The sequence below is a fragment of the Odocoileus virginianus genome, chromosome 1 (genome assembly GCF_023699985.2).
Source record: "Odocoileus virginianus isolate 20LAN1187 ecotype Illinois chromosome 1, Ovbor_1.2, whole genome shotgun sequence".
NCBI classification, from domain to species: Eukaryota; Metazoa; Chordata; class Mammalia; order Artiodactyla; family Cervidae; genus Odocoileus; species Odocoileus virginianus.
In genome coordinates this window covers 24,231,788-24,259,054 of record NC_069674.1, presented here as the reverse complement: position 1 = coordinate 24,259,054, position 27,267 = coordinate 24,231,788, and the positions used below count along the sequence as shown (strand labels likewise).

General features: G+C 37.6%; 1 protein-coding gene across 2 annotated transcripts in view; it reads right to left on the bottom strand.

Annotated features, from left to right (window-relative positions):
- Positions 1–27,267, bottom strand: part of UBE2H (ubiquitin conjugating enzyme E2 H) — a 96,992-nt gene that overhangs the window by 26,569 nt on the left and 43,156 nt on the right. For both annotated transcript variants that reach the window (XM_070465880.1, XM_020874659.2), the window contains exons 2-3: positions 14,945–15,021; positions 14,059–14,133 (exon numbers count right to left, since the gene is read on the bottom strand). In XM_070465880.1, coding sequence (XP_070321981.1) covers positions 14,059–14,133; positions 14,945–15,021 — 152 coding nt within the window. The remainder of the gene's footprint in view (positions 1–14,058; positions 14,134–14,944; positions 15,022–27,267) is intronic.

Below are 27,267 nucleotides of genomic sequence, written 5' to 3'. Positions count from 1 at the left end.
TCATATTAAGAGAGGTAAGTCAGAAAGAGCAAGACAAATATATACCACATGATATCCCTTATATGTGAAATCTAAAATATGAACAAATGATTCCATCTATGAAGCAGGAACAGAATCATGGATGCAGAGAACAGACGGGTGGTTGCAAAGGGGAAAGGCTGGGGTTAGCAGATGTAAGATTTTATACACAGGATGGATAGCAACAAGGTCCTATTGTATAGGACAGAAAACTATATTCAATATCCTATGATAAGCCACAATGGAAAAGAGTATTAAAAAAAGAAAATATATGTATAACTGAATCACTTTGGTACAACAGAAATTAACATTACATTGTAAATTAATCATATTTCAATAATGAAAATAAAAGAATGAAGCTTCAATAATGTGATGTCACAGGGGACCTCAAAAGTATAAGCCAAGGAAAAAGCTATGGTGAAACAAGCCTTAAATGTTTATCAAAACTGTCTCTGAAAGAATAAGGTGTCTGACTCCTTGTCTGGAGATTACATGTGGCATCAACACAGTTTCCACACAGTTTTCAATTAAATCTAGATTTTGGCTTGGTTGAGTCCAAAACTACATAAAAAAGAGAGCCAAAAAGGGCTCAGTAAACATATTCTTTAGTAACAAGTGGGATGGAGCCCTGTCCCCACTGTCCCTGCTGAACCCCATCTGGCTGTGAGGTGGAGAGCAGGACCTGACTGCAAGGGTCAAAGTGCTAACAGGGGCTTGGCTCCCAGCCCCAGCTCTGCCTTTTAACTGCAGGCCTTGATCAGGTCACTACACTTCTCTGTGCCTGTTTCTTCACCTGCAAAGAGAGAAAGCTGGACGACACGATCGCCAAACCCCCTACTCTTATTCTGTTTGTAAAAGGACGGTCAGTTCTAAAACCTAGGTTTTAATAACAATGGCCAGAGCTCTGAGAATAGAGAACCTTAAGGAGAAATGGCCAATGGTTAAGTCCATTAAGGAAATTAATTCTGTGAGGGCACATTTTAGGTACAGAAGTATTCTGGAGAATGTAATACAAAGCTTCTAACATGCTAAAATACCACAAAGAGAAACAAAAATCTGCTGACTATTCCAAAGTAGGCAGAAATGGAGTTTATAACCTTGCCACTGAGAAACAAGCACAGCCAGACCAATTCTACCAAAAACACAATTTCCACAGCACAGTCACCTCTTCCTACACCAGGTTTTTCCTGTTGTTAGAAAAATTACCCGATGCAAATAAATGGAAAGGGGTATGTGTGTGTGTCTATATATACACACATACATATATATATACACACGTCCTTTACATTTGTTCTTGGACAAGCTGTGGGAAGCATTTCTGGCAAAGCTATTTACATTCTGGATAATGATGGCAACAGTGGAACTTTTGCACAAGGAGGGGAGGAGACGGATAAAGAATAGGCTAGGAATTCAGGGAAGGAACGTTCTCAGGACTGAGCGTGTTTGCCCTGGCATGTTTTCCTTCCTTTTGGCAAAAGCTATCACCACACTAATGAATTTGTCTGCAACAACAGAATTTTCCCAACACTTGTTTCCATTCAACCAGGAACTATTTTGAAGATATTTAAAGAGAACATGTTAATTGTTCATATAAAATTCGGAACTCGTTTCAATTTTTTTGACAATTATTCTCTGGTATGGCTCAAGCACTTATAAAAAGGGGGGCAACAGGTACAAAGGCTTAGCTGAACAGCTTACCACCTCTGTCCTCTTTTATCAGAAGGAAATTAGGAGATTTGTCATTCTGGAGGAGGAATCCACACCATGCTAAGCTGACACAAAACTAAGCATCTTAGAAGATAAAAGCACAGATTATTAAAACAGAAAAAGACGCATGCTTTTGCTTGTTTCACTCCAACACTCAACTGCTCCAGACTAACCAATCTCTTGACCCACAGGCAGTAAATGATACCGTGCCGAGTCATGCTGAAAACTGTTTTGTTTTGTTTTTTTTAATTTCAGACTGTTTCTGTATCCAATCCCAGGAGGGGATCTGTACAAAGTTGTACACACTTTTGAATAACTGATACTGGATTAATATATAAAAAAGGCAGAAATTAATCATACTTTCCATCTTTGTTCCTTTTATTCGTGGGGATATTTTTAGTGATCAAGTTTGTGGATAGAATGAAATACCATGGGCCAATCACCTATCCAGAAATTGCATCCAGAATAATCTTGAAGAAATGAGGGGTCAAACAAGGTGATCCATGAAACAAGGTAAATCCACCCTAAGGTAAACGGGTGAAAAGCTCGAAAGGCAGAAATGAGAACTTTATCCTAGAGAACAAATGAACCTGGACTTCAGATGGCTGGGGCAGCTGTGGCTGATACAATTTAATTATAAGCTTATAAATCTCTGTGAGAAAGTATTAAATTACTCTGGTGTTCCATCTTTAGCAAATATACCCACATAAAGTAGACCATTCAGAATAAAAATGATCAATTCTCTATTTTTAAAGTAGATAGAATTATTTAAAATATATTTATTAAAGATTAAATCCTGTCTTCCCTAGCAGTGTCTCAGACGATAAATTTTTAAGGGCAGTAACTTGGGTCTCCAATCCTAGCGAGCAGGAGGTGACTGGAATTAGGATGCTCCAGCTGAAAAAGGGGTGTGGATGCCGCCAGCTTCACAGTGACGGCTCTGCTGCCAGTCTTGTGCATCAGTGCACCCTCAGACAGACTCTTCCTCTTTCCTCGGACAGCCAGGCCCAGCCCGTGGCAGCCTGCACCCGGGCAGAAGTCTCTTCCGAGAGCTGAGCCTTTCCTACTCAGGACAGATGGACCTGGGCCGGTCTCTTCTTGGGTGAGGAACCAAGCAAGGAGCTCACTCTCATTGCCCTGTGTCATGGGAACCTCTGAACTGATCTTGTGTGTGTTCAGGAGATCTAAACTCAACCAGGGGTCCTCTTTTCTGCTTCTTCCTTTCTCTCTGATAATATGGAATCTGAGGAATGGGCTGGATGGATAGGAAAAGTTTATTTATAACTAAGAAAAGGTGAAGTGTTATCCTTCAACAGTACAACTCTTCTACCAGCCTAGCAGATTACCAAAACCTACTCTCTGGCAATTCCATTTTTTGGAAGATCGCCTTCTCTTTCCTGTCTCCACAGTTTATCTTTCACTCTCCTGGTCACTCATATAACCACACTGACTCAATCAGGCAGAATTTATTTTCATGGTCAGAGACAAGGGAGTCTGAGCAGAACATCCTGGATGTGAAATTTTGAGACTTAATTTCAAGTCTCTGCCACTGACTATACAAAGTTGGGGTTAAAAAATCAGGCTCCAGTCAGGCTGCCGAAGTTCCACTTAGACCTACTGAATCTCTTAGTCTTTCTGTCTCCGTGTTCATAAAGCTGGGTTAAATAATGGGATCCACACACCACAGGACTGTCACCAAGGTTTAATGAACACACACAGAGCATGTGACCAGTAACTGGCGCACAGTAAGTTCTCAGTAATGTTACTATTAGCGGACAGAGTTCAGGCACGTAATTTCATACCACTTTCCTTGTCCGAAAAATGAAAATATCTGATCCAATAGAACCTTCTCTTAATCCTTCAGGAATTGTCAAGCACATTAGAAGGTATTTTGATTATGGGATATTAGTTTTTTTTTTTTAATAACCCTATCACACTGGAAATGGAAAATACAGCTACTCTAACATTTATTATTAAACAGACTGTTCTGATTGCATTTGGCATATGGAAAAAACATTGGAATGGAAGCTAGAAGGCAGATTCTGCAACTAGTCAGCAGTACTGTATCTCCGCCTCCCTAGGTCTCATTTTTATCATCCTTCAAATAAGGTAACTAGATGGTATAAAACTCCAAAGTTCCTTCTAGCAATATGGTTTTCACCAACCATGGTATCAAGAATATGAACAAAATCTTCAACTGCATGGACAAGCATTTCCAAGGGAACCAAGTTATTACTTAGTTTTTTAAGTTTTAAATGAATTTCATTTAACTAAAGAAAAATGAAGCTAAGACTATGTTTTCATTAGACCACCAGTCCTAAAGGGAAAGTGAATTTTATGCCCAGAAAACGTCAGAATAACTAATCAGCTCTAAAGCTAGAGGTTATCTACTATAGTTAAAGTCGGAACTAACCTAAACAGTGAGTTAGGTAGGATTTCTATGCAGCAAATGGAAAGACTGTATAATCATAAATTGCCAAAGGTAGAATTAAAACTAACATCAGCCAGTTTCAGGAAGGAAATGGGTGAATCTTCTCACAGAAGCAAGCATGAATAAAAGCAAAGCTACCCCTCAGAGGTGATATGGGGAAGGGAAATGAAACTGACTACTATTTTTACTCTGGCTATATAGCAAGATGAAGCTAAGAGGACTTAGGTATTACAAACTATGAACAACAGGCTTTTCAATGAAAGGGCCAATTTGGCAACTGACTTATTCCACCATTGAGAACTTCAGCACTTGGCCCGCAAGTTTCTCCCCCATCAACGCCGGTCATTTTTAGTGACATAACTGCCTATACAGACCATCCTCTTCATACCCTAGCCTTTCAGTTATCTCAGCTTCTCCTCAATGATCTTTCCTCAGTTCTACCTCATTCACACTCCCAGGACATGCTTTTGAAGTCTGTCATCCCTATAAACAGCTTCACTTTCAAAATCACAAATTCAGACATCCCCTCTCCAATGACAGTCTCCTATCCTTGTCAAAGCACTTCCCACCCCCATGAACAATTCTTTCACCTGTGAACTCTAATCCACTGACCCTCCCCTTTTCTTCCGACCTGTGTATGTGCGCACATGCATACATGCTCAGTCGTCTCCAGCTCTTTGCAACCCTATGGATTGTAGCCTTCTTCCTACCTACCACCCTATTTTCACTCCTTCTCCATACTAAGTCTAAGAGCTATCACCATCATCATTCTCTAGCACTCCTCTACTAATTCCCTGCCCTATCCCCTCCAAAATGCCCATCCACAACTGAAGGAAACCAATCATTCACAGTTCTCTGTACTTGGACTTGAGAATGCCACTAAATAGGCATTCACTCACTGACGCAAACAATATTCTTCTGCAGAACAGGCAGTGCACCAAGTCCTGAGTTGGGGAGATAGATTTTTAGTGAACCATACCAAGGGACTGTCTGTGGAGTTTGTATCTACTGGGTTGGCAGGGAGAAGAGACATTAAGGAAACAAATGTACCAGGTTTTAAAAATATGCTCCATAATCTTTTGTGGACTCAACATTCCCTATAATTTTCCTCTCTCCTTTCTGTAGTAGCTTGCTCCCCCATTCTCCAATGACTTGGACATTTTACCAGTATGCTGCAAATCTCTCCTTCCCTTTGGTCCCCCATTTCTCACTTAGTAGGACTTAATAGCCCTGTGTATTTTCCATGCGAAAATGGGTGCTAATCAGCAGGACCCCTCATTGTCCCCAACAACCCCCCCCCATGCTAATTTCTCCTGCCTGAACAGCTTGCTCATGTTCATGGTCTTCTCAAGTACCAGTCCTCTGTGTGTGTTCCAATCTTGTCCCTTCCTGCAGTGTCGAAGGCACCACTCCTTCATCCTCCTCCTGACCTCAAACATCACAAAGCTTTCCCTCTCTCCTAGACAACTCCCTACAATGAGCATATAAACATCCTTTTGAAATCTCCAAGAAATAGAAAGCAAAGCCTTCCTTTTATCTTCCTCTAGGTACTAGCCTCCTTTGTATGCTTTCCTTAATACAGACAGATTTCTTCAAAGTAATGTGGATCTACACCACAGATTTTCAACCTTGGCACCTTGATCCAACCCACTAGTATCTCTACTATTTCCCCACAACAGCAGAGTGGTAAATGAACCTGTTTAAAACACTGCAATGATCTTTTCCATTACATTAAATATATAACTCAACCCTTTAATCTGGCCTACAAAGCCCTAACAGGGCCTTGCCCTGCCTACAATTTGGACCCTTTCTCATATCTCGCTCTCTACCCAGCCTTCCAGCCTCATCTCTGCTTCCTGAGCATGCCAGCTAAGTTCCTGCATTGGTGTCTTTGTCTTCAGTTTTTCTGTCTAAAATGCTCTTATTCCTGACCTTGAAAGATCAGGGCTGGCTTTTTTCTCCTTTTCATTTAAACCCCAGCTTAAATTTATTTTGTCAAAGATCCCCTTCCTGAACACCTAATCTAACAAGCTATCATGTCAATTCTATTACATCAATTCTCTGAATAAAGCTATCAAGACATTAAAAATTTTGCTTTATCAGCCCCCATCCCCATTTACCCCAAAAGGATTTAAGGGTCAAGAGACCAATCCATTCACTTCTCTGTCCCTAGCACCTAGAATGACACCCTGCACACAGCTGGTAGCTGATAAATTTGTGGAGCTGATTTGAAGAAATAATATAAGCTGTATCCATTTTATGAGAAAAGTAGGTTCTACCTTGGCTGCCAAACATAATCTTTTCAAAATCATATCTCCAAAATTTCATTTTCAGAACACCAGTAAAAAGAGAGCTTTTAACAATAGCTTATGGTCTCACAGCATTATCTTTTTTTTTTTTTTTAAGGAAAATCTACTAGAGCCTTGTGTTCCTCTCTATCAGAATTCAAAAAATATAGATCACTATACAATAGCACTTAAGTAACTATTTTTAAACAGGAACTACATTCAAACCCAAAGTTATAAAAGTAGAGAAGTATATTGGTGATCTGAATGGACTTTAGCTTCCTCAGTCTAAGAATTCATTCTTTTTGTGGAAATACAGTGGTTCAAATCAGTCTTTGTTAAATGACTGACCCCAAACCTCTCATGAATGACACTCCTCTCTATTCCAAATCCTGGTCCACTCCTGACTAAACACCACTCACTTAAAGTCACTCACACTAGTTCCTGAGGGAGTAACTATACAATGTTTCCAACCAGGAAGACGCAAAGGAAAATGGTAAGTATTCTAAGCTCTAGAGTTAGTCATGCACCATATTACAGAACTCTATTCCAAAAATACTATGAGGTAATTTCTGGCCATGGTGAAATAAAAAGTGTATTATGCCAGAAGAGTCTGCTAAATCTGTCAATGAAAAAGGTGAAACCATTCCCCTTAACCACTGGCACAAGTAAAAAGAATATGGTACACTGCTGCTGCTGCTGCTGTCACTTCAGTTGTGTCCAACTCTGTGTGACCCCACAGATGGCAGCCCACCAGGCTCCGCCGTCCCCGGGATTCTCCAGGCAAGAACACTGGAGTGGGTTGCCATTTCCTTGTTGGGTGCATGAAAGGGAAAAGTGAAAGTGAAGTCGCTCAGTCGTGTCCGACTCTCAGCAACCCCATGGACTGCAGCCTACCAGGCTTCTCCATCCATGGGATTTTCCAGGCAAGAGTACTGGAGTGGGTTGCCACTGATCATCAGAATATCTTTTTAATTAAGAACTGGCGGCAGACTGTGAAATTCAGAAGGAAGTCTGAGAGGTTATGTAGTCTAGCTTCCTTTTGGAACAGAATGACCTAAAACCATTCTATTTAGATAATAGTCTGAACTAGTAAAGGCCACTAGTATGGCTCAAAATAGCATTCTAATTTTTGTTACTGCCTATGATTTTCATTTTGTTTCTATTTACTTAAATGGATTTGACTACCTCCTGCCATATGCTACTGACATCAATTATACTGTGGAATGAGCTTGGTTTTCCCCTAGCCATTCTATCAACACTTGGCAAACCATGACATGGTCTCTCCAGAATCTTGCTGTCAACCAACCACTCCTTTTACACAGTCAGCTTTGGTATCATCAAATTACAGTCCCAGACAAACAGTGCATGTAGCCTGTTCCTGGGAGAAGGTCCTCCTCACTGTTCACATGGAGATACACACATGTAGTACTTCATAGTTAGTTTCTAGACTTGTTAGCTGGCCTTTACAACACAGTTTTCCATTTTAAGAAAGTATCAATGGTGACAGAGTTCTTGAGCTTGTCTTAAGGTTACTTACAAAAGATTCTGTAATATAGTTCTATTTGAAATTAGTAGAATGCATGTCTCTTAATATATTAGTCAGCAGTCATTTAAAAATAAGGTTCAATGACAACTTTAAAATCTTGTCTTGAATGCTACTGTTCAAGTAACATAGGTAGATCTGATGGATACTACTGCAGATCTTGAAGCGAACTTTTCGAGGTACTTTCAAGACCTTTAGAGGCTGAAAGCCTTAAATCCAATATTTTATGTCATATTTTATTAAAGACATAATTTTTACCCCTTGGGTTAGGTTTATCAAAAGGATTACTGTTATTAATAGCTACAAAGGGGTCTTTTTGGTTCACATGAAGAGAAAAATGGAACAAAGGAGAACAAGTGGAAGAGTCAGACTGAAAAAAGCAGGTAAGAATTGCTCAAAGTAACAGGACAGGAGAAGGGAACGGAGGAAGGCAAAAAGGAGAAGAAAGGAGTGGAGAATGGTTACATGTAAAGATGCTCCAAGATGGAGTAAACCAAACTGTAAGCAGAGAGACAAAGGACACAGTATGTACACTTACACGCTACTGCTGCTGCTAAGTCGCTTCAGTCGTGTCACACTTACATGCACAAGTAATTAAAACTGAAGGAAAAAAATTAAGGGGAGTGGTGGGAAACGCGGGAGCCTTAGCAAACTGAGAATTCTGACCAAAGACTGCTTGATGGCTTTCTAGAACGACAGACAGGAAAAGCATAGACTCAGACAAAGATGCAGACAGGACATCTGAAAGACACACACTTGTCTAAGTTTCTTACTTACTTACTTTTATAATAAAAGGGAACTTACTGTAGACTATTTGGGAATTACAGGAAAATGGCTCTAATTCCCTTAACAGCCATGGATAACTATAGCCAAAATTTGGTATTCAAACTTGGTATTTGCATAGAAAAAAATTATAGTGTAACTTTTTTATCTTTTTTTTTTTTTTGGCTGCGCTGTGTGCAACTTGCAGAATCTTAGTTCCCTGACCTGGGCCCCTGGCAGTGAGAGTACCAAGTCCTAACCACTGGACCACTAGAGGATTCCCTCTTGTGTGTTCTTTTATTAAAGACGGTGTTAACTATTTACAAGAGCTAGAACATGGAAGCAGCCGGATGTCCATCAACAGATGAGTGGATAAAGTTGTGGTACATATATACAATGGAATATTTCTCAGCCGTAAAAAGGAATGCATTTGAGTCCTAATAAGGTAGATGAACCTAGAACCTATTATACAGAGTGAATTCAGTCAGAAAGAGAAAGATAAATATTGTATTTTAACACATATACGGAATCTAGAAAAATGGTACTGAAGAATTTACTTCCAGGGCAGCAATGGAGAAACAGAGAATAGACTTATGGACATGGAGAGAGGGGAGGAGAGGGTGAGATGTATGGAAAGAGTAACATGGAAACTTATATTGCCATATGTAAAATCATAGCCAAGGGGAATTTGCTGTATGGCTCAGGAAACTCAAACAGGGTAAAACATATTGTTTATTAAAATGTACTGTAATTTGGACATTCCTGGCAGTATCCAGTGGTTAAGATTCCATGCTTCCACTGCAGGGAGCATCGGTTCTATCCTTTGTTGGGGAACTAAAGGTCCTACATACTATGTGGCATAAGAATGAGGGGGGATAAAAGGAACCATAATTTAACTACTTTATTTATCAATTGAGTCATTAGGTTGCTTCCAACTTTTAAGTTTTAAAAATAACACTGCAATTTACATACTCCTGCGCATTAATCTTAGTGTACAGGTCTGAATATTTCCTTATTTTAAGTAAAATCACTCAAAGGATATAAAATTTTATCAATATATACTGCTAGGTTGGCTATATCATAATACCTTTGCCAACAATGTTTAACTTGCCAATTTAGAAAGTCATAATATTTTTTCATTTTTTAATCTTTTGCATTCTTTGGATTGGACACAAAATGATTTTGTATCCTATGCTAATTGGTTTTCATTTTTAGGGAAAAACTGCTCTATGTGACCTCTCTATATATGGGATCACTCATCTTTATCTCCCCACAGGCAGCAACTGCAAGTCTGTTTCCTTAGATGGGTAAAAGCTTTTTCTTAGTTGAGCACATGTGTAATGGCAGAAAAGTGTGAATCTAGAGAAGTACGGAATAAGACAGTCTCCGCAGCAACTTCTTTGCATAGAACAAAACCTTCATGGACTGGGCATCACCTAGGGTTTTGAAAGAGTATTTATAAAGTCCTTACGTTCAGCTTCACCTCTCTGAAGCTTTGTAAAGACTCTATTCTCAATACATGAGATACAATTCGTGTAAACATCTATCTCCTCCATATACTCTCTTCCTCAATTGAGGTGCTGAGTCACACTTCTCCTAAAAAGCAATGAAATGCTGTCACTAGAGCAAATGCGGTATTTTAAATACATTGATATTTTTCCCTCCCAACTGGTGAAAGCCTTATACGGCCTTCCTAAGTATCTGGTGGAATGCCATATCATACATCCTGAATATTTAATACACTGGTCAATATCAAACATGCACAGTCCATTTAATTACATTATCTCATTTTCTAGAAGAGGAAACAATTCAGATAAGTATCATCAGAGTCAAGGAGAACTGGGGCCAGAACCATTCTTTCCTGATAACCAGTCCACTGACCAGTCAGACCCTCCTACCTACATGGTGACACGCCCAGCAGCACTGCTCTCATTCTAGTTTCTGAATGGGGAGATGAAAGTGTGGGCCTTCCAATAAATCAGAACTTAAGAGATTCAAATATGATTTATATCAAAGCAGTCTCTCTGGAAAACGATGCAAATATCTCAATGATGTTACAACTGATTAAAGGAGTTTTAGAATTTCTTTCTGAAAGAGCCCAAAGGGCCAGTTTAAAAAGGAAATCGTAACTCTTAAATTTCAGTCAGTTTCATAATCATATATCATTATAGACTTCAACTGATGCTACTCGGTTTTTCAATTCATCTTATTCTCTGGAATTAAATGACCTTTAGCCATTTCAAAAATTTATATCCAGCTTCAAAGCATCAAGACTCGCCATCACTCATGATATTCAAAGAGAATGTAAAATTCCAAAAGATGAGCTTATTAGGATATTTGGAACAAAGACAGCTTTGTAAGAGTAAGCTGGTAACTTCCCCAGGAGGCTGTCAATATTCCTTCTCTTTCCAAAGAGGAGTTAAGATGTAAGTAAATTAAGGAGCTAATTTACTTACTTAAAGATGAAAATTGTTTTTAAAAGGACTTTTTCAGTTACATGTCAAGCATCAGGTAACTATTGAAAACTCCCTTAAACTGTGTTTGGAGTTTACGGTTTACCTGTAAAAGTACATTGCATATACACTTAAATATTTAGAGAAAAATGTTTTAAAGTACATTTTTATGTACTTTATATAAATAATAATATCCACTGAGGGACAGGATTATAAGACATTTTAATTTTTCTTTAGTTTTGCTCACCTGGACCTTCTTACATTCCTATCGATAAGGAGCATTTATACAATTAAAAAATATACATAGCAACATTAAACAAAAGTATACATAGATATATATTTTAAAATCCCAAGACTTAATCATCAAAACACTTAATCTAAATTTACACATCTTAATATTTAAGAGATCAATATTTGGCTCTGAAAAGAAGGGCATGCTTGCTTATATACCATTGAGGCAGGGTTTAAAAAGAACAGTTAGGGTGGATTTATCTCATCTCCTCTTCTGCATACTCCTGCAGCTATTCATACAATTCAAAAACAAATCCTTGCCTACTCTGCAGGAGCTACTACCTCTCAAAATGCTTAAAGCACACTGCAACAGTAATTACATTGTTGATGACCTGAAAATGGGTCACCCCACACGACTGATTAAAACTCTTATGCAATCTTCCTCTGGAGGAAACAAGGACAGCTTGTAAAATATTTCAACTAGATCTACTTCCCTAAGAGAAGATGGTACATACACATTTGTAGGTATCATCAAGTTCTAAAAGCACACAGAAAGGGAAAGGAAAAATTATCAAGAAGTAAAGTTAGCCTAGTCATTTGTCCTAACCAATTTCATGTTACATCATTAACTTAAGAAAGTACAGAGGCTTCTGTTGCATCATTAGTTAACAAACAATGTCTGAAGTTCAGATAGTTTTACTTTGAAAGTTATGATGAAATAATTGTTACCTGGAAACATGTTAAGATTTGAGAAATTAAAAAAAAAGATTTCAGAAATAACTACATTTCTATAGGATATGTAATTGCACGTCTTGGTTCACTGTTAGCTTCATCAAGCTATACTGTTCCTTTTCTGACTAGGAATCTAGGGTAACAAAACTAAATTTACTGCTAGATTTAGCAAGCAAATTTTTAGTTCTATAGGTAAATAGTTACTTATGAAATATACCTGAATGAATTTATATGGTTTGGAGATTCTGTTTATAAAGGTTTAAAGATTCTACCTACATTCCAACATGCCAGGAACTGAGAAACAGCTGCTGTCCCACCTGTGCTAAGGTATTAAGTCAGATACAGTCAGGAACTGTCTCAAAGATTCAACACCTCAGAGAACCCTTCCTATATCACCATCTGATAACTCTACAGTTTGCAGGTTCTGATAGCAATGGGAGATTTCCAATTCAATTATCCATAAAGTATCTCCGCAACTGTTGTTTAGTTGCTAAGTCATGTTTGATTCTTTTGCGACCCCATGGACTGCAGCTCGCCAGGCTTCTCTGTCCTTGGGATTTTCCAGGTGTGTATGCTGCTGTGCGTTGCCATTTCCTTCCCCAGGGAATCTTCCCGACCCAGGAACTGAACCTGCATCTCCTGCATAGGCAGGTAGATTCTTTACCACTGAGCCAGCTGGGAGGCAAGCCCATCTTGTTAATTACCAAGTTTAAAACTCAGCTAAGGGTCCTTCAGAGGAAATTACCAGTTTATTCTTAAAATGAACATTGAGAGTTCCCAGACTAAAAAGGAATTATAGATGCTCTATAGTATTTTTATAGACTTAAATTGTAAAACATATAAAGTAGCTAGATGTCAGGGGGACAGGACACTGCATTTGATTGGGAATTACTAACATTTTCACATTATTTATCCCAGACAGAAACATGGGGGCTTCGAATTAAAACACAAAGCTCGGAATGTCTTTGGTTCACCTCTTTTAAAAAACCCTTTTTCAGGGGCAAGGGAGAAGTGTAAATTCCAAGAGTTTTGGCATTAGCTCTGACAATTCTGAGTAAGTGATTCACTGTGACAGAGAACGCTCTAAACATATTCCAATTTTATTTTCTTCTTCCTTCTTAAAATTGGCCAGTTCTTTGCAACATCTAAAAATCATCTACAGAATGAAAATTTTACAAGCTGGCTTAAGTTAGCTAAGTTACTACAGTCTCAAAATATTTAAAGGTATCAAGCTCAACCAAAATATACCTCCGCAGCATCTGATGCTAATACCTAAACTGTCACTAATGCCTTAATGAGGGTGAGAAGTTAATATCACCAATTACTGCAGAAGATGAAGGTGAGGAAAAAATACCTCACTGAGGGTATTTTATGTAACCCTACTGAGGTTTGTTTCTACTTTCTTTAGCCGTTTAGAGGGTTAAAAAGATTTTGAGTGGAAAGAATGGAAAAAGGTACATAGAGTTGGAGTGAACAAAAGCAAAAGTAAGGTATAAGGAGGATTTTTAAATGACAGAACTAGAATAGGCACTATATAATATTCATTTCAACAATCTGGCATTTAAAATGAGATTTAAGATGTTTATTATTTTACTGCTAATAGCCTGAATGGACAGTGGGTCTTAAAGTTATTTAATCTGACCCTAAAAGACAGAAAAATTTAGAGTTACAGTCATTACAAGCACATGCAAAGGATATATTTAAACACCTCTTATCACACTATGGAAGTCCCTCCTTAAAATTACTAAATAACCTGAGCAAAAAAAAGGGGGAAATTCAGTTGAGCAAATACTTCTGGAATTAATTATCACCCATAAAATGTAGGCTTGTTTTCTTTTTTTTTTTCCCTCCATTTCAAAATTCTCTAAGGAGAGAAACTGGGTAGTTACATACCTATAGAAGGAGATTTGAAAGGGTATTTATCAGGAAGATCCACTCTAACTTTCCATACTCCACCTTCATACGGTGCTGAAATAAAAGCAAAAATGTTAAAACATTAGAATTGTCTCCAAATTAGAAAACAGAATCTGACTATAAGTTAAACATTAAATTCTAATCTCTTTTGAGAATCTTGTAAATTAATTCCTTCAAGAGTCAGGGAACTCTTATAACTAGTAGGTATTCTATGTTCAAATGTAATACTTTCCTTTAAAAAAAATCTAGAATTAGCATAGATTCATTTTCTCTCTCAAATTTACCTGTTTCTTTACCTGATTTTTACCTAATTTACCTGATTCTTCAAACACTGTTCAATTATTTGGTAAGTAATAGCTTACTATCTCAGTCTATCCTGTGCCCAACCCAACCCTCCCCCCAAACAACAAAACACATTTCCACAAAACCCAGAATCCACAATTTATGTTTAATACTGTCTCACAGGGCTTCCCTAGGGGCTCAGATGGTAAAGGATCCACCTGCAATGCAGGAGACCCAGGTTTGATCCCTGAGTTGGGAAGATCCCTTTTGAAGGGAATGGCTACCCACTCCAGCATTCTTGTCTAGAGAATTCTAAGGACAGAGGAGCCTGGCAGGTTACAGTCCATAGCGTCGCAAAGAGTTGGACATGGCTAAGTGACTAATATTAAGTCACACTAACATAGAGATAAGAGAAAAAGCATATAAAATATTTATCCTAACAGCAAGATTTCCTTACTGCTTTTAGAATTCAATTTACTTTTCAAGAAGCCTATGAAGCATATCACCATCTATCTTGATATTCACATTGTCTATTAAGGAATATAAGTAAAATAGAAAAACACATACCAACACATATACTTACTTCCTTGTGGTCCATAAAACTTCACTACAAATTCATTGAGTCCTCCCAGGATAGTGACCTCATGTTTACTCTCAATACTACGGTGGAAGTTAAAGGAAACTACACCGGCCTTATTACCCAGAACTAAGGATGGCGCCCCAAGACATGCCAATCAAAGTGCTACCAACACCTTACAAGAAACCAATAAACTGTGATAATAATTCTGGTAGTTTAAAAGGCAGTATATACTCCTGTGAAAAGAATAAGAATGAGCTTTAGATTCAGAGAGATTGGTGTTCAAATCCCAGGACTGCCATTTGGTGGGTTTGAGCCTAGACAAAAAAAATGTAAACTCACTTCTCGAGCCTTTTGTTCTTGGCAAATCAGGAAAATACCATTTTACAGACCTCTGTGAAGAATAAATGGGTTAAGTATGTAATATGTGTAAGACTGCATTGTGTATGTAAGTAAATGAAAAACAGGAACTTAACTTTAGCTTTTCTCCCCTCTGTTCTCTCTCCACCCCAACCTCTCCCCAATGATCCTTTAACATAAATCCAGTGTTCCCTTTAGTCAAATTCAAGCATTCAGGAAAAACACTGATTTTCCTGAACTGGAAATGCGCACCTAAAATTACTGATTTTCTAAGGAAGTCCTGATAATTTTCTCCCTGGCTTAGAGAATAATTGAAATGACTAGTGATATAACTGTGCTATAAGTAGCACTGCCAAATGCAAAAAAACAGCAAAATATATATATATATATATATATATTTTTTTTTTTTTTTTTAAACTTTGTCTGTAGTATTTATTTTCAGCTACTCTTTTCCTCGCTCACAAACCTCTATCCTTCTTAGACTGGCCTCTAGTTTTGTAAGTGTTCAGGGGCTCGAATCACAGAGCACTGGCACTTCTGTGTTCTCTTCCTTATCAATTTTATGTGTCCTGGGACTCATTCCTTTAAGGTACTAAGATTCAATTACAGAAACCAAAACAACCCATTTCTAGATGATAGGGCTTCTGGTATAATTTCTATTTTGTCTGTGCTTTGTGGTCTAACCCAATAATGACTTTAGTGATAAAATTTTTAGGTGGTGGGGGCTCTGGGGAACTCTCAAATCCCACTGGAACATTAAAAAAAAAAAACAAAAAAACCCCCACCACAACAAGATATGACAGACTGGCCTCTTCTTTCTCAATCAGAAGTACAAATACATTTTAATTATGTGTACTATTATTCAAAAAAAAAATGCCAAATAAATTTTAAGTAATCTCTTAAATAGAGAAAAATGTTATTTTTTAAGGCTTGAAATTTGACTCTCCAAATCCTCTGTCCTGTAGGTCACAGAACAGAGGTCAGGTGTATTTTTGGCAAAGTCCTTGCTTAAGAGCAACTAGAGATATTAAGTAAGATAATGTAGTCTATTTGATCTCATTCTTTTCTAAACAAAAACTAACTACTTTTAATAACATGCACACTGAAAGAATTCAAATAGCAACCACACTGGAAAATTGGCTTCATTTCTCATGGTCAGATGACACATGAATGCAAGTTTTGGTGTACTAACTTCTTCCTGGCCAGTCACACTCTGACATCCCCCTACAAATATTCCAAAGCTAATGCTAATATAGTAGTTAAAGTAAGTGGTTGTTTTAAAACAAAAACAACCAAAACAGCTCCCTTGCATTAGTGAAAGAAAAAGTCAAATCTAGTTACAATAAACAAAATTAAATACAAACAATTAAGTTCTCAAAGAAAACAAACAAAAAAATTTTGTAGATAAAAAGGCTTAAGAATGACACCAAAGGCAGAAACCACAGAGGGAAAAATTAGCAGATGCAAGCACACATACACATTTAAAACTTCTTTATTATAAAAAACAAAGGACAAAGCACAAACTAGGTAGAAAAGGCCAGAACAGCCAAGTTAAGAAAACTGAAATTAAGCTATAAAAAGCCCAACTCATTAAAGTAGTTTAAAAATGAGATATTTTCCATTATTAATTGATAGAGATGAAAGAGCTAGATAAAACCCAGTGTTCAGTGGAGTATAAATTAGCATTCCTGAGAACAAAATTTAAGCACTATACTCTAAAACTTAAAATGAATTTATTCTTTCACTCAGATTTCACATCTTTGAAGTTATTTTTAAAAAAACAAAACCCAACACTGCTGGCAGGAGTGTGATACAGTTTCAACCATTTGAAAACTGTTGGCATGGTAAGCTGCACACACATATGCCCTATATCCATCAGCACCACTGCTAGTAGACAGGAAGAGCTATGTTCACCAAAATACACGTTTAAGAATGTTCATATAAGGCCTCCCTGGTGGCTTAGTCAAAGGTAAAGAATCCGCCTGTCAACGCAGGAGACAGAGGTTCGATCTCTGGTCCAGGAAGATCCCACATGCCACTGGGCAACTAAGCCCATGCACCAAGATTGTCGAGCCTGTGCTCTAGAGCCTAGGAACAAAAACTACTGAAGCCCAGGTGTCCTAGAGCCTGAGCTCAGCAACAATGAGAAGCCCTTGCACTGCACCGAGAGAGTAGGCCCCACCTGCCACAACTGGAGAAAAGCCCGTGAGGCGATAAATAACCCAGCCCAGTCAATAATTAAAAACAACTTTAAAAAGAATGCTCCATAACACTATTTGTAATATCCAAAAGTTAGGTCACAACCCAAAAGTTCATCAACAATTAAAAGAATAAATTATGGTACAGCCTGGCTTCTCTGGTGGCTCAGTGAGAATCAGCCTGCTAATGAAGGAGACGTGGATTCGATCTCTGGGTCAGGAGTATCCCCTGGAGAAGGAAATGGCAACCCATTCCAGTATTCTTGCCTGGGAAAACCCCAGGGACAGAGGAGCCTGGTGGCCTACAGTCCGTGGGGTCACAAAGGAATCAGACACGACTTAGCAACTAATCAACAACAGTGGTACAGTCACCCAACGGAATATTACATAGCAATAAAAATGAACCTGGAACTTCCCTGGTGGTCTGGTGGCTAAGACTCTATACTTCCAACGTAGGGGGTGAGGGTTTGATCCCTGCTGGGGGAACTAAGATCCCACATGCCCTACAGTATAGTCAGAAAACAAAAACAAAAACAGTAACAACCACTACAAGTAAATGGATGAACTCTCACAGACATTACAGTTGAGTAAAGGAAGCCAGATACCAAAGAGCACACACAGTATGATTCCATTTACACACAGCTCAAACAGGCTAAATGAATCAAGATGCTAGAAATTAGGACAGCTACCCCCTAGTGGGGACTGTGGTCACTGTAAAGCGGTTTGAGGGGGACTTCTAGAGTGTGGATTACACGTTTACAGTTCCATTTATCAGTGAGCTACAAAAATGATTTGTGCACTTTCTGCATACCTATTTAATTAAAAAGTTTACTAAAAGTAAGACTATCTGATGCATGGACAATTTTTTTTACCTTAAATTTTTAAAATGAAAATAACTTTGAGTATTTTTTGGTCTTGAATTTCTCCTTTGGCCATGCCACGTGGCTTGTGGGATCTCCGTTCCCCAGCCAGGGATCGAACCCAGGCCTTCAGCAGTGAAAGCACAGAGTTCTAACCACTGGACTGCCAGGGAAGTCCATAATTTAAGTATTTATCAATAGGAAACTGGCTGAAAGAATTATAAGCCATTTATACAACAGGCTGTTATTAGTGTCTATTAGTGTATACTAGTGCCTTTTCACCATCTAGAGCTCCCTAATATATGTTTTGGTTTAACTGGGAGGTATCCAGAAGTAGTAAAAATGAATATACTATAGTGCCACATAGATATCTCAGATATTAAACTAAAAAAACTGCAAGAATAATAATGGAATAAGGTAGAGGATTAAATGAGTTTAACAAAAGAAGTCAAACTAATTTTACAATATAAAAATCCATAGAAGCAGCATTCCCTACCAGACCTAATTTGTTATGAATGACATTGATCTATAGCAATTAGTTAATTAATCATTTAAAAGTGTAAGTTATCTACATGAATGTCCCCTCTAGAAAATTAAAGATATCTTTTCTATCCTTCAGGTGGATGCAGTAAATGTGAGTTTCTTCCATTTTGTGATCTGTCCATGCTTTTAACTATTTTCCAAAGAAGATTTTCCTTTCGAAATGTCATGTTAAAATGAGATTAGAAATTGATGCTCCAAATCTCCTCTTTCCCAGGATCCCTGGTACAACCCACATTCCAGATATACTGGGTCTGTCTTTAATTACACATTATACTGTAAATTAAAGAGTTCTTATAGTCCATTTCATATGAAAAGCTAAAAGTAAACGGAAAGAAATCTTTAAACACTTCTACAAAGTTGGTAAAATGAAGAAGCTGTGCTAAATTTATGCTGCCTTGCAATGGTACAGACACTAAATCAGATGGAAAAAAAAAAAAGAATTTTTAAGTTTAGTTGAAAGAAAAACACTGCGTTAAAAATAAGTCATTCCATCACCATGAATGAATGACTTGCCCACAAAAACTGTAAAATTACTTGACTACTGTTACCATGTGTATTTACGGTACAGGCCATGAGTTTCTTTCTGCTCTCTGCTGTAAAGTCACAGGCGAGGAAGGCAAATGAGAAGGCAGGTTACAATGACAAAAATAATGATCTATTTTGGATATGTGCTGGTCAGACTAGTAGCCTGGCGGGAACTCACTAGAAGGTTCGTTCATTACTGTCTCACTTTCAAAGTCTGAAAATATAAGACACCCTTCAGATACTGTTCTGGTAAAAATATGTTAAATTCATAAAACCTGCATTTTACTCACCTCTAAGTTATTTGTAAAATACTGCTTTTTACTTACTTAGTGTTTCACTATTAAGGAATATCAGCATTTTCAGTAGAATGATGATCAACATTCCCAGGAACCCAAGTTCATTTCACTTTTAAAATGCCAGCCTCCCACCACTTTATTTTCCCTGAATGGCATTATGATTACACAATCTAATATTTAAAGGTTAATGCCAAACTGTCAAGAGACAACTGACATTCTTGGCCAAACGTGTCTATTGGGATTTTAGAAATGATTTTTATGTAGTTCTGGGATTTTTCAGAAAGCGAGCCAAGGGCTAAGTGTGTTAAACAGGTCAAGGATTCAGACAGCATCGTTTCCTAAACTTGCTGATAATGAGTTATTCAGATAAGAGATGGTGACCTCCCTGAGCTGTGTCTATGGCAATAAGTGACCAGGATAAAGAATGGGCTTCTCCTGTGAAGAAGGTAAAAGCTATTTGCATGGCTTTCTATCTACATGTTCAGATCAATCTGCTTCCAACTCTCCTTGAGATTAACTACGAAAGAGATTACGAAAGTTGAAGAAACTAGGCAACTTTCTCTATCTAGCTTTCTTGATAAAAATATGGTATGTCTACTAATCAAGTAATGTTCAAAAATAACAAAGATAATACTTTGGGGGTTATGTTTACAAAGAATCCTTCTCCTTTAGAGACATAAATTGAAATATTTATTAATTAAGATGTATGTGTAGGATTTACTTCAAAATAACTCATTTAGGAGAGAGAGGTACAGAAGAAAGGACACTGACCTTGAGTCAACAATTACTGAATCTGATGATGAGTACATGGGGGTTCATTACACGTTCTCTCTCATTTGAAATTTTGTTATAAGTTCTGAAAAGGTAATGTGGTCAGTTATTAGAACTTTAGTATTTAACAAGCATGACAATTTAGAAGAACTTAGCTACTGTAGCTCTCTCAAAAGCTTACAAAATAATCCAACATTTTCCTGAGGTCCAATATTTAGTTTGAGGATGAAAAAAATTAGCAAATGATCAGGTCTTCCCTGGTAGTCCAGTGGTTAGGTTTCCACACTTTCACTGCAGGGAGCAGAGGCTGGATCCCTGGTCAAGGAACTAAGATCCTGAGTGCCGTGTGGTGTGGCTCAAAAACAAAAAAAATTTAGCAAGTGATCTAGTACTTAAGAAAACAAAGACTTCATATTGAAAGAGAAGAATACTGTGCCAAGATAGTCAAATTCTAGAAGAATCAAATTTAAGTGAATTCAAAAGGATGTCTAAGAAAAATCTAACCACAATGAAGGAAGATGAGCATGGCTTTTGCATATTCATGACAAACAGCCTCGGGGCAAAATAATAATTACAGACATGGCTTTGCTTAAATTATAAGAAAAAAACTGGTCATGTAATATCAAAAAGGCTCCTTGTTGAAAGTTTAAATTTTTTTTAAAAGTTTTTAAATGTTTGTGTTCTTTGTATTAAGAGGAAGGGAGACTTCTATTTAAAGGAGAAATAATAAAAACAGCAGAAATGAAAGCTACTGAGAAAATAAGCATAGGGCAAAAAAGATGAAAGGTAGTAAGAGGGAAATATACACACACAATGTACAATACAATGTGTAATACAATGTCAAGGGGAATCACCAAAATATATTTGTGCCTTATCTATTAAGCTCAGCAGTTTTACTCCTTGTATTTCCCTTCCACCATGAAATATTTATGCTTTCTACATGACTTAACAGAAATCTATAAGCTGGGCTATGGCGAGTATAATGTTAACACCTATTAAATTCACAAAGATCACAGGCTTTAATTTCTACTGAAATGTTATGCTACACATGTCCCACACACATACTACAAGGCAAACAAAAACCACTCTGAAACTAACCTGCCTTCAAGAAGCTTAAATCTTAGCAAAAGAACATAAGATCTGTGTAAGTAAAAGCAAAAAAAGTTTGCATAAAGTATATTAGAGATTAGAGTAGAAAGAGTACAGCTAGGTAGAGACAGAGAGAGATGGTTTGCTATGGAAAGGCAGGATTGCTGCTATACAGTACTACAAAATACAATGATGCCCTTTAAGAAATATACTTCTTTCCTGAAAAAGAAAATTTCCCATACTCAGGCTGGAGAGATTGGCAGGTTCTTTTCCTAGTTTGTCTTCCTTCTTTAGCCACATTTGAGAGCTGTCACTGGGCTACCATTCCTTAAAATGGATCTATGGTAGGTTATAAAAATCAGATAACCAAAGTTCATGAAATTTTATTTTTTAAAAAAGGGTAAGTAATTCTAAGTAAGACATGCTCCAACACATAATTTTTAGCTGTACGTTTTCAGGGTTAAAGCAAGCCAGGCAACTCTGGAGGGAAGTGTGTGCTCAGTAGTGTCTGACTCTTTACGACCCCACGGACTGGAGCCCACCAGGCTCCTGAGCCCATGGGATGTTACGGGCAAGAACACTGGAGTGGGTTGCTATTCCTTTCTCCAGGATATCTCAATTCAGTGCCGAAACCCACATCTCTTGTGTCTCCCGCATTGACCGACGGTTTCTTTATCACTAGTGCCAGCTGGGAAGCCCAACGCGTGGTACCGGCGGGGACATGGCTTACTTTACAATAGTCTCTTCCAGGAATTCCCGAGCAGCCCAGTGGTTAGGTCTGTGTTTCCTGTGCAGGGGGCACAGGTTTGATCCCTGGTTGGGGAACTAAGATCCTACAAGGCACACTGTGCAGCCAAAACTGAAGGAAAAAAAAAAAAAAAAAAACCTTCTTCGAAGTAAATATGTATTGTCTGGAAGTTAAGTAAAGCAAAAAATTTGACAACTTACTATGATATACTGAACACTGAAAGACTCGTTATCTAAATGGCAAAAGTAGCATGCATGATTTCTTAAATTTAACAAAGATAGTCCAAAAATTAAGTTAAAAACCAAGCATGTTCCTTACCACCCAGCAGTCTATAAATTACACTATCCTTTGCAGTTTTTCTGTGTGTGGGTATTTTTTTTCTTCTCAAGTTTATGCTTTTACTTAAAGCTTCCATGTCAGATACCAAAGCAAACACTGGCAAGACCTAAGTAAATGTTATTTTTTTAAATGGGAAAATCATTATAACTTAGCTCTTCCCTAGAAGCATTATTCTGCTACTAGGTTCCCAAATAATAAAGGAAAAAACTCAAAAGAAAAATTGAGAGTCATATGTTATGGAAAATAATTTTTTCAGGTGGGTTTTAGAAAAAGGAAGTGTATTAGAAAGGCACATAAGAAATCTAAGCCCCATTTCAACTCCACAAAATTTTTATACAGCAGATTTACAAAGTCAAATAGTCAGAGATGACCCAGATGCAGAAGTGAGAGAAAGCAAAGGGAAATATGGAAAAACAATGATGCCATCTTGAGACCAAGAAAATATAGTCAAAACAGAAATAAGCTTTACATTTTCTAAAAAGCTTGAAAAACTAGAAATTTTTCTAAAAAGTTCAAATTCAGGTTAACCACCTAAAAATATTTAGAAGGCTACTGATAAAATCACAACAGTACTTTAATATACAAATTTTGATGCTTTGCTATTTTATGGCAACAACACATTGTTCATTATTAACTAAAAATGTATAAATCCATGTATACAAATTAATAATGTATTACCTAATAGTATATTACTCTTAAATAGCTCACAAAATTTTTCATAGTTTGGTTTGTTACAGCTTGATTCACAGCATGTTAAAAACAAATCACTGTCCTAGTGTGATAATGTCATTACAGTTATTTAAGAAAATATTTGTATTTTTAAGAGGGGCCTACTGATAGATGCAGGTAACAATGTCTGGGATTTGCCCTAAAATATTTCAGAAAGAAGAGAAACAGATGTGGGAGAAAATACTGATAATTAACAAAATTTCAATTTGGGTAATGGGCATTCATTAAACCTTTAGTTTTGTGTACACTTGAACATCTTAATGAAATTATTTCTTTTTCGTTAATATCCAATACTTATCTTTTTTTTTTAAATCAGAAGACTATGTATATATTTACACTCTACTTCTGTGGAAAGGGGTACTCTACTTCTACTACTGTCAAAGAACTAAATCAGCAGGTCTAATGTCCAATTTAAATCTGCAAACTTGGAATACACCTTTGAACTGCAGAGAAGAAAATAAAAGATGGCAAGATTCTCAAGTCACAGAACATTCCTGAGATATCAAGTCCATAATGAAAATCAAAACCAATGATCTAGAGAAATTGTTAAAACAAACAAACAAACAACAACTGGGAAAAATTTTAGAGATAGGACACATAGAAAGATTGCTGTTGTTGTAGTTTAGTCAGTAAGTTGTATCTGAATCTTTGACCCCATGGACTGTAGCCCGGCAGGCTCCTCTGTCCATGGGATTTCCCAGCCAAGAATACTGGAGTGGGTTGCCATTTCCTTCTCCGGGGTATCTTCCTGACCCAAGCATTGAACCCGCATCTTCTGCTTGGCAGGCACTGAAAGATACCAGTACTTAATTACAATCTCCAGTTCTCCTGTCCTCAGTATGGAGGTCCATGGAACTATGCTCCACATGCCACAGAAGGAAACAGAAAGAACCCTGTCATTGCAGAGGCATACTACCTAATCACAGCAGGCTGGAAAAGAAACACTTGAATCACAGCCTTACAGATGACAACTGTACCTGAACACTTCAGAGTCACAGGCAACGTGTAATTTCCCCAGAGATGATAAAGAAACATGAGTGGTCATCTGCAAAATCTTAATGGAAACATCTATTTAAAACACATTCCACCTTCTCTTCTGGGCTGTATGCTACTTCACCAAGCCATCCACAGTGCAGGGCAATGTACACATGAAGCAACTTCTCAGTAAGAAGCTAATATGGATTTATGGACTATCTATGCAGTATATTTGTATTCATATTTCCAGTATTCTTCTCTTCTCAGAAAATCCTTGAGAACCTACTTCCTCTGTTGGTTTTAAATGTAGCAGAGCAGTTTTTACCCTAACACCTGATATATAGACTACAATGCCAATCAATGAAAATAGAATTAAGTTACGTGTTTGATAATCCCTACCCACTGATATTCTAATCAAGGCATATGCATTCACAGTAAGTAGTGACATTTTAAAGGAAATATTTTCTCTGCACTCTCCAAGTGACATATAGTATAATACAACTGCAAAGTGATGTGCACCCATTAATACTGAGCAGTGGTACCCATTCAGGAGATGAAGATTACAGATGAGTGAAAAACAGTGGATCACAGAAATGAGGAGGAGAAGATCTTAGGTATCAATGTACAGTCAGTCATCCTCTTAAAAAAAAGTCATGGAGCTATAGATGGAAAGACCTAGATGTGCAACCCGGGCCGTGGCTCTTCTTCCTTCCCTCTCAGCACTGGCTAATTACAAGCTTGTGTCTCTGGAGACCAGTTTTCCCCCCATCATAATTTTATGACTTCAATAATCTCAAGGAAATTTTCTTAAAGCAAGCTCTTTAAAACAAATGCCTGTAAACCCAGACAGAAGAGGGGAAGATCACAACTGGCTTGCTCTTACAAATCACTGCTCCAGAGCCTGGTCTCACAGCCTCCTCACCCCATGGTTCTTTCACAGAACATGAAGGACCAATGCCTGCCATTCACTTTACTTCTCCCACGTTCACTGGGCAAAGCAGGTGTTAAGTGTTAACAACAACCTTGACTTCATAAAAATTATAAGTTGGAAGTGAGCAGCACAGACTCAGGCTTTTTAAAGCAATATATGTACAAAGGAATCAGTAACAGGTTCAAGATCATTGTCAAGATTTTACACTGAAAAAGGCAGAACTACAGATAAATACACTGGATAGGATGCTAAATTAAAGTTCAATCCACCATGTAGAGAACTCTGCATTCCAAAGCAAATGAATGTGCCTTCATTCAGCTGAGCCCAGTCTCTATTGCCCATTTGGAAGACTTATGAGAGGTAATAGCTCTGTTGGAAATTTAATAAAGGCTTGGATAAAGGGTGGGGAAGAAAAGGATTAAAAAGTAATCTGAAGTGATATAGCATTGTCTTCTCGACTGAAATTCTGCTTAAAAACTATAGCATATAAAAGGGTATTGAGTAGGCAAATGTCCTATTTGATAAGATCAAGTAGCTATTACAAGTTGCCTTCATTTATTACCTTTATACATAATTAGAATGGAAAAAACTGGGATAAAAATTTCAACAGAAACTGGAATGCTGCTTTAAAAAAAAGTCCATACTGAAAATAAGCAAAAGAAATGGTGGAAATGGTGGGGTGGGGGGGGGGGGGGGAGCTGCTTTTAGAGAAACATCCTACCATAAGAAAATAACCCCAATATGACTGAAGAGTAGAAAACCCTGGAAAGTCAAAAAGATGTGAGGTGAAAGTGAACTGTAAGCTAGGTATGCAATGTGATACAACAAGGGAGGGTGCAGCTATTTAAAGCACCATACAAGTAACAGGTGACAAAGCTGAGAAAGGAAGCTTTCTTGCCGTGCTAGTGAGCTTGCTAGCTTGAGACCAACAGAAATGATTAGTGCATAGTAAGAAATGGGTTGTTGCGTACAATGAAGAGACATGGGAATGATAAGTAAGTGATATGGAAGCTAGCTTAATAATAATTTAACCAGAAGTTTGAGATTTAAATGTATACAAACAGTAAAGAGAATAAAGGCTATATTGCTATGAGTCATTGCTAGGAAATTAAAAAGTCGAGGTTCTCACAAGGATTACTTCCTGGATAATTAAACAATGTGGAAAAAAACCAAGTTATTTAGCAAAACAAGAAAAAATAAACCCAGACATACACAACAGTGGGTGTATATATAGTAAGAAAATCTGGCACTGAAAAGGTGACAAAACTATTAGGTTTCCCTCTCCTGTGTTTATACCATGGGGACAAGTAGGATTGATAGGCTCAGGTGCCACCAAGCGAGATGGTTTTCTGGTCCCACAATCACAGGGCAGAGTGCAGTTCTGAGAACACCTTATAGTACCACTAAATAATCTCTTGCGGTGAAGCACTGAGTTTTAGGCTTTTAAAAATTTGTCTTTTAAAATGTGACTGGGGCATAAAGCAGTGTCCCCATTCCCCTAATGCCACTGCCCAGATATTACTACTGTTTATATTAATGCTTACATATACACACATTAACATCATCATGTACACCCAGACACACAGGTGTAAACTCTTCTATAAACACCTTTCTTTGGGTTATACACAGAGAACATCTTTATTAGTACATATAGACCTAAGCTCCCTTAAAAAAATGCCTGTGAAATACCCCTGTACTATACATTAAATAACTGAGCATCCATTAGTGAAGAGTAGGTTGTTGCTGGTATTTTGCTATTACAATGTTATAATGAACATCTCAATACATGAATCTTGCTGTACTTTTGCTGGTGCCTAAATGTCCTTCAAAAAAGGTTGCGTACAATCACTTTATAACACACACCGTCATATGAGCCAACCTGTTTTCCTGATACTCTCACCAGAATTGGCACTCAAGCTTTTAAAGTGAAACAAAGTTAATCTTTAAAAACTACCCCAATTGCAT